This window comes from Mytilus edulis, chromosome 2 (assembly GCF_963676685.1).
Source record: "Mytilus edulis chromosome 2, xbMytEdul2.2, whole genome shotgun sequence".
NCBI classification, from domain to species: domain Eukaryota; kingdom Metazoa; phylum Mollusca; class Bivalvia; order Mytilida; family Mytilidae; genus Mytilus; species Mytilus edulis.
In genome coordinates this window covers 94744616-94761753 of record NC_092345.1, presented here as the reverse complement: position 1 = coordinate 94761753, position 17138 = coordinate 94744616, and the positions used below count along the sequence as shown (strand labels likewise).

General features: G+C 31.8%; 2 protein-coding genes across 2 annotated transcripts in view; one reads left to right on the top strand and one right to left on the bottom strand.

Moving 5' to 3' along the window:
• Nucleotides 1-1276: 1276 nt before the first annotated feature.
• LOC139513520 (inositol polyphosphate 1-phosphatase-like) lies at nucleotides 1277-14893 on the bottom strand. Its single transcript, XM_071302116.1, has 6 exons — nucleotides 14756-14893; nucleotides 12111-12323; nucleotides 8274-8391; nucleotides 7700-7849; nucleotides 6955-7129; nucleotides 1277-5164 (listed from the first exon to the last, which is right to left on the bottom strand). The coding sequence occupies exons 2-6, from the start codon at nucleotides 12318-12320 to the stop codon at nucleotides 4663-4665; spliced, it is 1155 nt and encodes a 384-aa protein (XP_071158217.1). The 5' UTR covers nucleotides 12321-12323; nucleotides 14756-14893; the 3' UTR covers nucleotides 1277-4662.
• LOC139513519 (cyclin-dependent kinase 12-like) overlaps nucleotides 14808-17138 on the top strand; it is a 24983-nt gene continuing 22652 nt past the window's right edge. The window contains exon 1 of the mRNA XM_071302115.1: nucleotides 14808-15901. Coding sequence (XP_071158216.1) covers nucleotides 15297-15901 — 605 coding nt within the window. The 5' untranslated portion in view covers nucleotides 14808-15296. The remainder of the gene's footprint in view (nucleotides 15902-17138) is intronic.

The following is a 17138-nucleotide window of genomic DNA, read 5'->3' as shown; positions in this document are numbered from 1 at the left end:
GAGGTCAAGGTCAGATGACACCTGCCAGTTGGACATGTACACCATACAATCCTTCCATACACCAAATATACTAGACCTATTGCTTAAACAGTATCTGAGATATGGACTTGACCATGAAAACTAATCATTGTTCACTGATCCATGAAATGAGGTCGAGGTCAAGTGAAAACTGTGTGACAGGCATGAAGACCTTGTAAGGTATGCATACCATATATTATTGACCTACCACTAGTGGTTCCCCTAAATTGACCTAATCACAAATTTATACTACTATATGCTAACTAAACAAAAGTTTCAAAGTCAATAGACGATGACTGAGAGGACAGGGCCAAATAATCTCCAAGGAAATGAGATGTGTTAATGTTTATACAACTGCATACCAAATATCGTTGATCTACCACTTGTGGTTCACTATAAACTAGACCTAATCACAAACTAATACATTGTTGATGTCGTCGCCGGTAGAAACAGAATACATATGTCTCACTTTTTTACCCTGTCAAGGCGAGACAAAAACTATCTATCATTCCAAAATGAGCTGGATGTAAACAACTAAAAGTCACCATACAACCTTCAAAAATTAGCAGAGGTATGGGGGCTTTCAATACTAATAATTAGGAGTGCTGAATAAAGGGGATTTTTTTGTAACTTTTTCAAACTTTAATATCCAAATCAAGTCACTTTTGACTTTCTTACCTGTCTTCTGGCCTTGGGGTCATAAAACTTTCGAGTCGGTATTTTGTACTTGTACTTGAAAAATCAACCAATCAAAATGCTGGATTTCATATTTGGAGCACGATTTTTGTGATCCAAGCACTGAGCAAAGTTTTATGACTTCAACCCCTGGTATATGCACCCTCCTTGAATTTAAATTTTGGAAATTAGTGTTCCAAAAAAGAATAAGAACCCTGGATCATATGTCTTAAACAGCAAGACATTTATTTGAAAGAATTTCAAACTTTTCAATGGTGATCAAATACTTATCCAACATATCATCTGATGGTATAATGCTTCATTGCAGAGCATGCTAACCAAGAGGCAAAAACAGAATAGCCAAAAACATCTTAGGTAATTATTGACTGTCATGTCAAGATCTTTTGTAGCAAATTTTACATGGAATGGGTTTAGCTCATTCTCAAAGGCTGTATAAATACATCTGTACTTTGGTTAGTTGTTTCATTGAAAAAATGCTAAGCTGAAACATCAGAATCTGCATAAACTGAGGGACAGATGATCATACAGATAAACTGTTTTTTTGGATTGAGGATGAAAACAATTTTTACGTTATATTTATTAGAAACATTTTAACAGAAGTAAACAGATATACAATATATAATATTAAAGTATCAAGGAAAAATGAACATAAGTAAAATTTGATCTTTAATAAATAACATCCTATATAAACTATATAAATCTTAAATATTTTTTGTAACACAAATTAAGCTGTTTTTGTAAGCCTTCTTGTCATACTGTATATTAAGTTTCACTTTTTTCTTGACTAAAATAATCATTTTCAAATATATCTTTTAATGTGCTTTCAAGTAAAACAAAGGTCAAGAAATTGATGTTTTACCTCAGTGCCAGCATTACAATTATCGTTAACATAAAAATAAGAAAAACAAATATCATTAATCATTAATACAAAGTCTTTTAATAATCTTTTAAAAAAATTAGTCATTTCCCTTTGTACAGAAATGGATTTAATTCATCAAAGATTTAATTCTTGGGTAAGGGCTAAAACTGAACAACGAGAAAAGCTAAAATTGTGAAAATTGAACTTGACCTTCATTTAGTCACAGGAAAAAAACATATCTAAATTTGAAAAAAAATCTTCAAAGCGTATTCATGTAAATGAACGGACAATATTTGTTATTAATCAATATACTTGGGTATAAAAGATTGCATAACATGATTGATATCTAAATCACCCAATGTGTATCACTACCCTTCACAGTTTAAACAAAATATTCCATTGAAGTGATCATTATAGAGATCCTATTCAGTCCAACTCATTTTTTTATGTTATGTTATACTTTGATATATAGGTTACAAAATGACATGTATTTGAGTTACCATTCTTATCAAGAAAACATTGTTTAATTAAAAATTACATAAGTAATGCATGGTGTATTTATAAAAATAGGTTCAACTATAAATGTACAATCATGAACAAAGGAAGACAACTCCATATCAAATGTTTAATTTGCCTAGCAAAATACAATTTAAAGTTTTTTCTAAAAATGTGAAAAACATTGGTTGAACTGATCATGTTATTTACTACATTTGTATGACACCAATTGCCACCAGTCAATTATGAAATCTTATCCAGTTAATAACAACACAAGCCTGTCATTTTTTTCATTTTAGGATAATAACTCCTATAAACATGATAAATAGTAAAATTGATGACTTTAAACCACAGTATGTGTTGTTATTTACATTTTCAAGGTAATATTAAAAAAAACAAATGGCCAGAAAACGTTATTATTAAAGACATTTTTGTTTTATTTTCACTGCAAAAAAAATAAAAAAATATCAGTGACTATTTTCCTTGTTTTCTTTTTTCTCTACTAAATATACCTTTATTGCACTTTTCTTTGCTGTAATGACAACTTACTTGAACTACAGCAGTTGACCAAGTATCCCTGTGGATTAGTCACTGGATAACCAGGGAAATTATCTATTGAATTCATATTTATAAATAGTTACTTTTACAAATCAAAATTAATGCACAAGTTTTTGGAATACATATATATATATATATATATATATATAAAATAACATGATTACACAAATTGTTCAGTTTTCTTCCCTTTTGATTCTAGGTACTAGTTATGTTCATTGACCATACCCTTTTAAAAAATTGTTAAGTTATTCTGTAGAGGATTTGACCAATCTGTTATAAGATAATAAAAGAAGAGTTCAGATGTCCCTCCTGTTTCACATATTTTATCTATCTAAAGTATAAAGGCGCTTTTTTTTGTTTCATTATTTAAAGCTTTTTATTAATATCTGAGGTGTATAAAAGAGTCCATAGCAAATGTAATGTGATTTCTATTATAAATAACAGTTCCAATGGGCATAACCATTAAACAAATTTGACCCTTACTTATTTTTGAAATTCTCAAAAACATTGCTAATATAAACCTATGTTATTAGTTTCATAAAATTTTGGCAATAACTGAACACATGAGAGTGCTGACAATCCAGTTTTCCATATAATCAATATTTCCAAGGGGTAAACTCTCAAAAATAATTGATCAGCCCTGATTTTTAAACTCATAAAAGACATTGCTGATACAAACCTAGGATATGATTTTTCATATAAATCTGACAAGAACTGAGCACACCAGAGGGCTAACAATACAATTTTTCATTTAATTAATGTTTCCAAGGGGCATAATTCTTTAAAATCAATTGATCAGCATTGATTTTAGAAAACGTTTAAGTAATATTAATCTATGATATAAGTTTCATAAAAATCTAGCAAGAATTGTGAACGTTACAGCGCTAACAATGGACAGACAATGAATGGATGGATGGACACCCAGTATTTTTATATCCCCGCAACGGTTTGCCGAGGTGTCAATAAGCATATTAAGTTCGGAAACAACTACTGTACATTGGGTTTCAGTAAGCATGACGTTTTAATTGTTAACCAAGTGCATAATTCAATTAAATACATACAAGATGAAATTATATGATTAAGGAATTGCTGAAAAATAACTATTTAAATCAATACAATACTTTTCAAGACTAGATTTTAAAGAAGGAGAATAACTCAACATAAACTGCTAACGTACATGATATGTTTTGAACTGTTTAAAAAACATGGTGGCAACCAGAAGTAACAATACAATAGATCTGACACAAAATTAATCAAGTGAAGCCATTTAAATGTCAAATAACATGCATCAAATATCTCCTATTTTTTAATTAATGGGAGGATTTCATATTGCACTAAATGTATCCTTAATATATCTTATCAAAGTAAGATGATTTAATCTTCCTTTAATTATGAGAAATGAACACAGTTGAAAATTTATTTAAATAAAGAAGCTTTAAAACTTTATTTAAGCCACTTAATCATTAAGTTCAACTCAAATCTTTTTATAACACATGGTCAGATGCAATTGCAAATCAAATTATATGCTGAAACAATGATGAAGTCTAAAATTTTGAGAAAAAAATATCATTAAACAATTCTGTGCTATAGCAGCAGAAACACAATTTATATATATTTGGCTTTCAGTGAAATCTGAGGTAAAGAGATTGGTTCAAAATTTTCCTTATGAGGGGTATCACTCCTTCATGAGGGATGCCTTTACTCTGTTAAGGATGCAATCATACACAGTGATATTTGGTCAGAATGTGGCTGATAGATGTAATGCCAAATACAGGGAGATGTTGTCCTCTTTAACTCATATAAAGGTGACTAGATATTCTTTTCAAAGGCCAAATTCTGCCCTTCCAACATTTCTGGGCCAAAAACCTAATCAGAATATTCTTTCAACTACAAGATACATTTTTTTTTGTAATGCTGACTTAATTGACTATATATCTACAAAACATATTAAAAATATAAAATTTTTGGTTTTAAAGTTTCGCTCTACAAAATCTTTAAAAGGGCAGGATAAAGATATTTAGACAATAAAAAATAGACTAGCAGGTTTTAACTGCACTAATAAGTCTTTGTAAAGCTTCAATTGACCTATAGGCCACAACGCCATCAATATTGCACCAATTTTTTGGATCAAGACTTTCAGAGTTGTCTTCCCTACTATAAGTAATCTGACAATCACCAAACTTTTTGTTACTTGACAAGTTATTCTGTGCAAGTTCACATAAACTTTTATAACTTATCACACCTCCACCAAGTGACAATAGAATTGCATGAGGTGCACACATATCCCATTTAAATGTACTATTTTTGGACAAAACATAAGCATCTGCAAGACCCTGAATAACACAGAGGAGCTTGTATCCTGCTCCAGCTGCATGATGAATGGTATAAACTTGACTGAATTTATCTTTTGTCTCTACTGTGTCACTAGCACTGGTGAGTAGAATTTGGTGTGAATTGGTTATATTTTCTGGTGTATCTGTTACAGAAGACATTCTACATCCTTCTAGGTTCAAACCCCACTGACAGGAGCTCAACCACCTAAAACATAACAAAGCAAACAGCTGAATAAAATTTAGAGAAGCCCTGAGTTGTTATCTTAATGAATTTGCATAAAAGAAATAGTTAATTTTTTAGGTTACATAATGTACTATATATTTTGGCATTGGGGATAAAGCCTATAAAGTCTACTGATAATCTATGTTAAGTAATGGGAAATAAATATAGCAAACTTGAATTTGACATACTGAACCAAAATTTACAGTTTTATAATTTTCAAGGGCTATTCTTAGGGCAGATAGGTGAATGTTTAACACATGGTTCAAAAGATAACATCAGAAAACCAAAATTTCCTGAAATATACAGGGTGCAAATCTACATGTTCAATATAATTAAAGGGGCACTAGCTGCCAAATGCATGTTCACCCATTTGACTAAAATTCTCATATTTTATTTATAACAATGTAAAACATTTTTCCAAACTATCAAAAGTATAAAATAAACAATTTACAGGACATGGTCTCAATAAGATGTAGCTTTGTTTCTAGTGAATTTTTGCCAAGACGCCATTTAATTAACTATCAAGTTGACCTTCTATGACCATATATATATAAGCAATGTTAACATAAACATAGATATAAATAGATTAAGCAACTCGTGCAATTGGATTTTTATAGGTCTGTTAAATTTTGTATTGTAGATTAAAAATTTGTGTTTATCGTTGTTTTTACATTAAAAGAATGATAGTGTGTGGATCGAATCAGTTTATCAAATTATTTACTTAGTTTCACTTTCAATATTGACATTCTTTTCATTTAATATCCGTACACAGACAATGCATGTGTTATTCTATCTCTTTCTACGGAGTTAAATTGTAGTTCACATGAATACGGATTTAATGAGGTCGCATTATTCACTTGCAAGTGAATAATTCATTACCAATGTTTATTAGCTCAATTTGACATAATTGAACCATTATAGCTGATAAAAGCAAATTATTATTTCACTATTTCACTTTCATTAATGATTGAACAAAAAAAAAATCTTAACACTTTTGATTTTTTATATATCTCGTAGCGAGCCCCTTTAATATACTTGTATTTATGCAAATAAATGCCAAACATACTCACAGAAATTTTTAACATCAGTTCAATTAATTTTTCCTAAAGATAGTACATATTTATTCTCAAGTTATTAAATGTATTTTATATAGATTATAAAGTTGGTTTTCTTGTTTCAATTGAATTGTTTTACACTGGTCATTTTTCAAGGCCCTTTATAAATTGCTGTTTGATGTGAGCCAATGCTCTGTGTTGAAGACAGTACTTTGACCTATAATGGTTTACTATTACAAATTGTGACTTGGATGGAGATTTGTCTCATTGGCACTCATTGGCACTCATACCACATCTTCTTATATCTATTTAATATAACATTGGTTGAAGCGAAATACTGAGACTTCCCAGTTAAATAAAAACAAATAATTTCACCCGTATTTTCACTCCTCTTGACGTCATACAACAATTGGAGTTGTCAACTCATTGGTTCAAAATAAGTCAGAGTTCAAAACAAAGACAGAAAAAGAATGGTAAAGTAAGCATTACTTGAATTTTATACTTTACTTACATTAAAAGTCAATTTTACAGAATTAGAAAACCATAAAACCATAAATAAAAAACAAAAAAAAAAACCCTTGTGACTGAACAACAGTGATAATTCACTTGTGTGCTATGTACTTGCATTCATTAATTAATATGTTGAATAGTCAATTGTTGAATATTTTTGTAATCATGGTTTAGTTTTTCTCTGAAAAGCCTACTTTATAACCTTACCTTCCTGTCTGAGGGTCCTGCGAGGCAAATGGTTGGTTAATTATCCCTCCTATAGGCAGACCTGTCAGTTTACTGTATACTCCAATCAAAACACAGGCACACTGTAAACCATGGCTTACAAATCCTTGGTTATTTGGGATCCCAACTTCCCCTCCAATGTACTGGGCTGTCGAATCTAAAGTATTAAGTTAAAATTGTTCACACCATACAATATATGATATCATGCAATCCTATATTATGATAAATTCACCTCTCTTACTACATGTTGTAAAAAACAGCTATACATCATGTTCTTTCTCACACAACCTGGATATATGCTGTTTTCTTATCTTGTAGATAAGTTTATAACGAAGATTCTTAACAATTTATTAAGGCTTACAACCTGGTCATGTCACAAAAATAATCATCTTTTACAGTCTGTAATGAAAAATAAACTGTTGACACAGAGACATGTCTCGTCTGTCAGCATAAGTTTAGAAAGATAATATGATGGACACCAACATGGTTTATTAATTCAGTCGCTGGACCATTATCTAGTTGGCAGGGCCTGAACATAATCATCAAACTGATATGAACTGATAACCAGGTGCTCCACAGGATGCAGCTTTATACAACCGCAGAGGTCAAACCCTGAACGGTTGGGGCAATTTATTTATCTTGTTGTAACGTCATTTGATTTTTTTTAAAGTTATTCTGTAGATATTTCTTCATTTCTATTCAAGTAATTCAACACATAAAATCTTACCTATGGGGTCAATCCATATTCCTATGTATTCCTCCTTTATTTCCAAGTCTTCCATTTTATCTATTTTTTCCTCTGGATTATATGATATATCTTCATGCACAACTTTGGCCAACAAGTTGGCTGCCTGTTCATTCCCATTCAACACTTTACCTACAAAATTTTAAAAATATTTGAAGATTGATTTTTAATTTCTGAAATCTTGACATTCATAATCAATATATAAATGATAATTTTGTGCTTTGAACCTATTTATTGAGTTCAGCCATCCGCGACTGATTTTTAGAGCTTTGTTCTTACACTGCTCCCGTAGGAAGGTGGATACGAGCTCACAGACACTTTTAAAGATGAATATAAAGTGCAGGTTTTTCTCATTGTTGAAGAAAATGTGTTGATCAATAATAAATTTATCTTAGTGATTTGAATTCTGAATGGCAATCATAACAAATCTCAATTTTTTATGTGAAAATATAATGATGTCAGACTGGTGAACAGAAGCTATTTCATAAAGAATACTTTCATAAAATCACAAAATCTCTTGTAGGATTTACCATTGGCGACAACATTCACAACTCACAAAGAAGATCAGCTGTTTCTGCTGGGGAAGACAGTATTTCTACATTGATAGATTCCCCTAGTGCATTAGTAAATTTGTTACTCTCTTCTCCATAGATACTGTCTTTAATTCCTGGAAACTACAAATACAATTAATATATTGAGTTTTCACATCTGCATCCACCCTGTCCCCTTTAAAAATGATTAGAAAATTTGTGCATGCCCTGAGTAAATGTTATCAAATCTATTAGGTCTAATTATTTAACACTCAAAATAATGAGACAAGTACCCAGCCTATCAACATGGTGAGAAAAAAAGGGGAACAAAACAAGCAGTAAATAAAATTCTTAATACTTTTATCTTAAAGCTGATAAATATCATGTTCCTCAATGATAATGCTGCTAAAAATCAAATATTACATATACTTTGTATAAATTAAATCCGAGATCTTATATACATGTGGGATGATTTAATTTTGAGAATATGCTGACTTTCAAAAAAAATATTGACTTAGTTCACTTTAATTTAACGGTATATTAGGCCACACCAATTTAATTTCTTGTTCTACGGATGTTTGGACTCCAAAATTTGGGGAGAGCTAGCGATTTGAAAATTTTAATAAAAAAATATTTAATTTGCAAATTTTTGAGGCGAAGCTTGACAAGTAAAGGCGAGTGATTATAATTTTTTTTGTAAACATAAAATAATAGGTTTTGACAATATTAAAACTTGATTTATCACTTGTACTTAGACATTTCTTTAATTTCTGAAGTATTTTTTCCCTGTTCACCAAGAAATAATTAAATCTGGTCTATGTATGTGTGACTGACAATGAGACAATTCTCCTTCTAAGTCATAATCAGTTTGGGGGCAACCCCTTAATGTTATAAATATCCCTTTTACATGTTTTATGAGGGATCAATATAAGTTATAATATATTTGTTTGTACAAAAGGGCTCATATTTTCTCATAGAACTATATATCTATCTGGTATTAAATGGTCAAAACATGTCCAACTCCAAGAATTTAGTAATATTTCTGGACTTTAACCATGTTAACACATTTACTTTAACAGTTTAATATTATTCAAAATAAGTGGACCCCTCTTTTAGAAAAATTTGTTTAAAATATGATGTAACTCTCCTCTTTTTGAGTACAAAATTCTAAGTGTTCAAAGGTTTTGTATAGAAGAACTATACAAATCCTTGGTACTTCAATTTTCTTTTCTACATCAGTAAAATGACCCCTTGTCTGAGGGAGGGTTGTTCTCAACCTGATAATAACAAACACAGGTCAAAGTACGGCCTTTTACACAGGGCTTTGATACAGACCAAACAGCAAGCTATAAAAGACCCCAAAATTATCAGCGTACATAATTCGAACAGGAAAACCAACGATCTAATTTATATATCCAAACGGGAAAATACCAATGAACAACATCAACAAACGATAACTGCTGAACAACATGCTCCTGAATCAATCAGAACAGGTGCATAAACATGCAGGGGGTATGGATAGGTTTGTTTCGCCAGCATACAATATAATTGCAGTTGAAGGCAAATCCTTCAGAAGTTCTTTGTACTTTATTCTAACAACGAACATTTTTTGATAGGGAATATAAGTAAGGGGGAAAGAAACCAATTTTTTGTTCTTCACGGAAATACCCGCTGTTATAACTTTTTTTTGGAGCACTCCAGGTTTCATGCTGAAACAAATATTCTCACAGATATTTACACAGCGTGGTGAGGTGCTTTTATGTTTAAAATCGTTATATACAGGTTAGACAGTGATTTAACAAATGTTGATATCTTTTTATAATATTTACAAAAAAAACAAGGTGCGGGAAATGGACATGATTACAATTCCAGATGCGGGAAGCGGGAATACAAAAAAAACAAAAAAAATTCTGTTTTGAAAATAATAGGTGCGGGCGGGTCCGTCGAACAAGGGATCAAATTGGTGTGGCCTTATGTATATATTATTTCAGTATATCAGATGGGCAAATACAAGGCTTTATTCCATAATGATAAAATTTTAGTCTGGTTTTCTATATGAATGGGATTTTGAATAAATAAGTATATTCACTGTGCAAAACGTTGAGTGCTTTTACCTGCAGAATTTTGGTTAAAAAGCGTTTGATATGTGCAATCGGTTTTGGTAAATAATAGCCATTACATACTTTTCTCTCAGAATATGGAATAAATCAATTACTGTCTCTTGTTTTGGTAAATATGTGGTTATCAAAAGAGAGTAATTGCATTTTATTATATTTGTTTTCTAGAAGAAAACAGGAGTTGAGGTTTGCTCACACATTAATCATGTTAATTGGGAAAATAAATGCCAGCTGGTTAGCTAATAAGCATGATATGGAAGAAACATGTCAATAAAACTGAAGAAGCATATTAAGTGTTATACTACATGTACTAAGAACTCTTATCAATGGAAATGCCAATGTCAAAAACACCAAAACTTGATTCTAACAAAATGTGACAAAAATCAAGTATATATTAAATAAAAATTCCTAAAACCAGTAATACCAAACTAAATGCAATGCCAGGTTAAGCTAATAAGCATGATATGACAGAAAACATGTCAACATTTAGTTTTTGAAGCAATTTCAGTCTGTACCCAGTAATATAATGTTTTATAGTGTTATAAGGGCTCTTATCAATGGAAAAGCCAATAATAATGAACACCAATACTTGGTTTTCTCAAATATCATCTAACATCATTCATGTCTTGAAACATACAAATCAATTCATTTCAGTCATACTTTTATTTATTTTCACTAAAAGTCCATTTCTTACAGTTTTAAAGATAAATTGAGAATTGAAGATGGAATACCTTTTAATTTTAACTTTTCCCTACTATCAAATGATGTGTTTTATGACAGACATTTTGCAGTTTTAATTTAATATATATTTGCAATTATCAACTGGCTTTTAAGTTTAAGGCTTAAATTTAAAGCTTTCCATTAGGTGTGGACAGTAGTCTTTTGTCATAGATATTAACATCTGATTTTACTATTTGTTGTCACAACTACCGGTATATGTAACCGAGAATTTGTATACTATACAAATCCTTGGTGTACCCTTTTCATCAATTTATTTAAATAATCAATTTGCAAAAACTGTTTATATATCTGCTAGACATGCTAAATGTAGACTACAATAAGTCATATAGTGGTACAAATAAAAAAATTGTAGTTACTTACATGTAGACTGTCTGTTTAAAAAGTCAGGTAAAATCTTTAGGGACAGATTGCAATTTTGCATATAATAGTGTATTGTAGAAGATCATCCAATACATAAATACAGTTAACCTATCGGATGTGTTTGTAGTATCTAGGAAACAGATTCCAATTGTGAAAACTTTTTGTTGACCAAATAACTATGAAAATAAGGTCAAGGGCAGACAGACACCTTAAACTCTTTTAATAAACCTTTAAACTTTTTTTACAGTATCTGAGAAACTAATTTCCTGATAGACACTAAACATTAATACTGAACCATGAAAAGAAGGTCATAGTCAGGAGAGACTTGTCTGACAGATGTGTCTACCTAGTAATACATCTTTTCTAAAATGCTTTGGCATCACTTATAATCACCGAAAAAAACACATGATGACATAGTATTTTTTTTAGTTTTTGATAAGTAATTAAACAATGAAAATGAAATCATTTGTAAAAGGTCATACATGTCAGAAAAAGATCATCTAGTTCTTCTACATTGTATCTTCTGAAAAACTGTTACACCAAAGAACAATTGATGAATACAATCAATTCACATTCTGTTTTAGTTTGAAATTCCATTTTGAACTTACACACAGAATATACTTCTAATTTCTTACTGCATTTTACCTTTTGACTTAAGTCATGAAAAACAATCTGCTGGACCAACACATCAGCCAAGGTTTTAAAGTCCTGTACAAATCGTTCATTTTTCTGTTCTCCAATCTTCTCTTGAACAAGAAGTTCTAATAATGTGTGTTCTGATCTTATAATTCTGGCAACATTGGCTCCTTTCTCACCCACATTGAGAAGGTCTCTAATCAGATCTTTTACTTTCATTATCTGAATAGAATAAAAAAGAATAAAAATATACCAGATGACAATTTTTCAAAACATTATGTCATACCAGTAAACCAATTCCCAGTCATGACCACAAAATTAAACCAAGCACAGATTAACCTGCACACCTGAAAAAGTTAAATTTCATAGCAGAAATTGGACAACTAAATGTCAATGCAAGTTAAATGCATTTTATGTAGAAATCAGAAAATTCAAAACTTTTCTGTATTTTGAGATTCTTTTTTTTTTCCAATAGAAGGCCTAAGGGCCTTAATAAACTAAGTTTGGATAAATGTTTGAGATTGTCCTCTCTGGAATAATTGCAGTGAACTGTAGTTATTGACATGGACAATATATTCTATACAGCAATAGGTGATTTAAACTGTATAAATGAGTGGACAGTATCCATTGAAACTCATGTGTTTTATTCATTTTGGAAAATTTCTTAAATGGAAAGAAATACAAGTCATTTGCATGTATAATTCTGAATATTCAGGTAAAGTTTTAATTTTCTGAAACATAAAATGCTTTTGAAATCTAATTATCTAGTTCCTTTTTGCCATGCTTAAAACTTTTTCATATTCACAGGTTTGTCTGTACTTTTTGTAAATTTTGTGGTGTAACCTGTGTCAAATTTGTTAATTCCTAATTATGACCCCACCTTAATGTGAATTTGTTAATTCCATTCACATGTACATGTACTGTATATATGGTTTTTGATATTGGTGGTTGAACTTCTTTATAAAAAAAATGGGGAATGTGTCCATGGGACACAGATGATGCCCCCACTGGCTTATCATATAAATTATAAAGCAGAAAAACTGAAGAACATTAATCAAAGTGCTCTTAAGCATCGAAGGGAAAAGATTGTTTTAATTTTTTCAGTGAACATTGCATTGTATAAACCATTGGTTGTAGTTGAACATGTGAGTTCGTGGTCTAGTGGGTAAGACCGATGGCTAGTGCTGAAGGTCCCGAGTTCGATTCTCACTCGGGGTGCTAAAAATATCAGTACATCAGAAGGGTAATTTTCACCCTCTCACACACATCTCTGGTACCCAGACCGGAGTTTCTAGAATGGGTACTTTGGGGGCCTCGGTTGGTCAAAGTTGTCCCTTACATTGACCTGGAGATCAATCTTCTGATATCTCTCTGGTTTGTCTGTTTCCACCGAGTGGTCCGGTGGTTCTCTCCGAGTACTTCGGCTTCCTCCACCATAATAACAGACTGCCCGGTGTCCTAGCACTCCCTTTGTGTTGGGTGGGGATTGATTGTCCTTGTAAAAATAATTGTCGTATAAACATACGTTAGTGACACATCTCCATTAATCCCGTTAGGGAGTGTACATGGATGCCACTGTACCCTCGCAGCTTTCAGGGGTTCTTCAGATATCGGAGGCATTTACCAGTACATACATACAGTTGATTCAACTACAATTATGGACAAAGGAAGATAACTCCAATTTAAAAATACTTTTGAGGTCATATGAAATGAGTGACAGCTGGTGAAAAATAATGTTTTATCCAATTCTTGAACCAATGCATGTATATATCATAAACTAAGTCTTTGGTGCACGATTTTATCATTTTTTACGCAAAGACAATGTTGAATCGTCATTTTTTTTCTTTTCTGTTTGTTTTGATTTAACAAATATAGCAGCTCATTAATTGAAACAAAAAAAACAAAAATTGGAACTTGTATTAATCAGCATTCCACACTTTATTTTGTCAGAGGGTAGGTTTTCCTGTGACTGTCAGTTATACATGTCATAAAACGCTTATTTTTAGCTACTGTTAGCGACAAATTGGAAAATTTTAACGTATTAAGTCTAAATCAGTGCATATTTTATTGTCAATCACCAAAAATTACTGTTAATGTGATTTGAAATATTTTTTTCCGTTTTTGTCATGACAGTTCCCATAACCAGTTACGACTATCCTAGTATTAATATTAAAAACACGAAATCCCAAAATCCCAGGCTTAAAAATAAGAAATCCTGAGGTCCCGAAATCCGAAAAAAGAATTCCTGGATCCCTAAATCCCGAGCTTAAAAACACCCGATCCCGGAGTCCTGATAAAAGTCCTATCCACCCTCATTCATATCATTATGAAAAGGGGGGGGGGGCAGAGGAGTCCTGATCCACAGGCACGTTTCTATCCATTGGAAGACCCACTATCAACGTACATTTACATCCCGGGCTTAAAAACACCCAATTCCCGAATTTTTTTGAGATACCAGATCAAAAATAATTATTTATTATGAACATATGATAAAATCGTTGCAAAATGCAATATTTTTATTCATTTACGCAAAAAATAAGAAATAAATAGTCATACAATAATGCCCGAATTATTGGTGAAATATTTCAGTTAATATTTGACAGGATAATATCTTAGTATACAGAGTTTTTTTTAGAACATCCTAGTTTTCTCACCTATAAATTAATCTTATTCAGGAAACGTATGAGAAATACGTCATCATTTCTTGTGTTCCCGTACCCAGAATGCACTGTCGCAAATTTCCAAATATAATAATGACATGATCCAACTAGTTTGGCTTGAATCATGTTCAATCTAAAAATGTAAAGGCCATCTATCAAAATAAGACACATCTAAGCGGTCTTGGTTGTCATCTAATTCTTATAACCAATTTTTTTACTGCTGTTATCGAAAAATCATAGTTATAGAGTCGATTATATGAATAGTGAAGAACAATGTCATAAACCGGAAGAACGTCAATTTGGACATTTGATCATTTGCTAAAGTGAAATTCATTGACTAGCTATTTATTTCTGGAGTAACACATTGATGTGGATCTTTATCACGTATATAGACTAGTAAGTTGTTAACACGAGAGACTAATATTTCGCAGAAAAATTGGGCGTTTACCGACATCTTGCGAGGAATATTCGTGGCAAGGGGAGATAACCGAAAGTTCATGATATGGTTTGTGATTGATATTTGATATAATCTATTATGCCTAAAAAACACCCAGATGATCACTACTTTGATGAATACGATGCAAGAGCTTATAGGCATCTAGTGCACGACGAACATGTTGCGCGTGGGCAAAGTCAGAAAAGAGATAAGAAAAGGAAATCTAAGAAACCTAAATCTCACAAGAAATCCAAAGACAAACAAGAAAGTAACCCTGAAGTTAAAAATGTGAATAAATCCATTGTTGCATATGATGACATTAGTTCAGATTCAGACATTCAAGCACCTGCTTCACCTATTGAACCTAGTCGGACTGTTGTGAGAGAAACCAAACAAGAAATATCTCCGGGAATTCCGAATAGATCATACCATAAAGGACGCAGTGACTCTCCAATCATTGTTGAAAATAATTCACCACCACACTCATATAACAATAGCAGCTCTCGAAAACTGAAAAAAAGACATCATTCTCCAGAACCTTATCCGAAAGGATATGGACCACCAAAAGCTTATACAGAAGTTCTTAAACCTAAAGCGTATGCTGAACCCCCTAAAGCATATAGTCAGTCTTTTAGAGGATATAGTCCTGAGAGGAAAAGATACAGATCAAGATCACCAAGTCCATATGGGAGAAAGAAATCACGGTAAGGAAGGAATATTTTGAAAAGTCTGGTGAACAATATATTTATAAATGTTTAGCAGTTTAAGATATTTACATGTAGTACAAAATGTACATGCATGTTTATCGAAAACTTTGAAAAAGGTAATATGATATATAAATTGCCAATGAGACAACTACCAAACAGAGTTTAAATGACATCTAATGTCTAATGATCTATGTAAACAAGTCACAGCCTTCACCATCAGAGGCGGATTTAGAGGGGGCCCGGCCTCCCTTTTTGGGAAAAAATTTGGTTGTTTATATAGGGAATCATTGAAGCGTGATTGAAGTGGGCCCCCTCTTAGGTCAGTCAGTGGGCCCCCACTTATGTAAATTTCTGGATCCACCACTGACCATGTAGAATTTGAAAAAAAACAATGCAATACACTAGTCAGCTGATAAATAAGAAAAATGTTAAACAATATTCCATAGAGAAAACAGCCAATGGCTAATTCATAATATTAAACTATATTCAATTTAGAAAATAACTAATATGACTGATATACATGTATTAACCAATAACAACCACTGAATAAATGTTAGTTGGAACAGGCTAATTTATCAGATTGACACAACAGAGTTTGCTATACTTCAATTTCTCCTGTCTGACCAAGGACTGATCACGATGCAAGTGCTCAAAGTCAAAGCAAACTGTTGCTGGTTGGGTCCTGACAAAATTATGGTGATCTTTCAAGCTATATAAAAGAATAAGTTTGTTTTCCCTAACCCTCACCCTCTAGGTACATGTATATGTACAATTGTACCTACCCAGAAAACATGGAAAATACTATAAACTGGCAAATCAAAATCATTTATTATCTTGAGGTGAATTTTTTTGTTGATCGGATGGACATGTATATTTCTGTTATGGATTTTAAAAAATATTGGTATCACGAAGACTTTTGGTTTATAGACAATAACAGTATAAGCAAATAGTAATCTATGAAATTTAAACACGATGTAAATAACCACAAAATTTAAAGAAAGGTTTGGATTTATTTTGGGGGTTATGAATGTCTATAGGGGTCAAAAAGAGGCCCAAATAAGCATTTTTCTAGTTTCCAGACATTAACTTGTGGAACAGTGTATGGATTTCTATGCAATTATACCACAAGTTTCCATACCACAAAGGGATGGTTCGGATTGGTTTTGGGGGATTATGGCTCACACTGTTTGTGAATTAGGGGCAAACAAGGGTTTTCTGGTTAATGGACAATGAC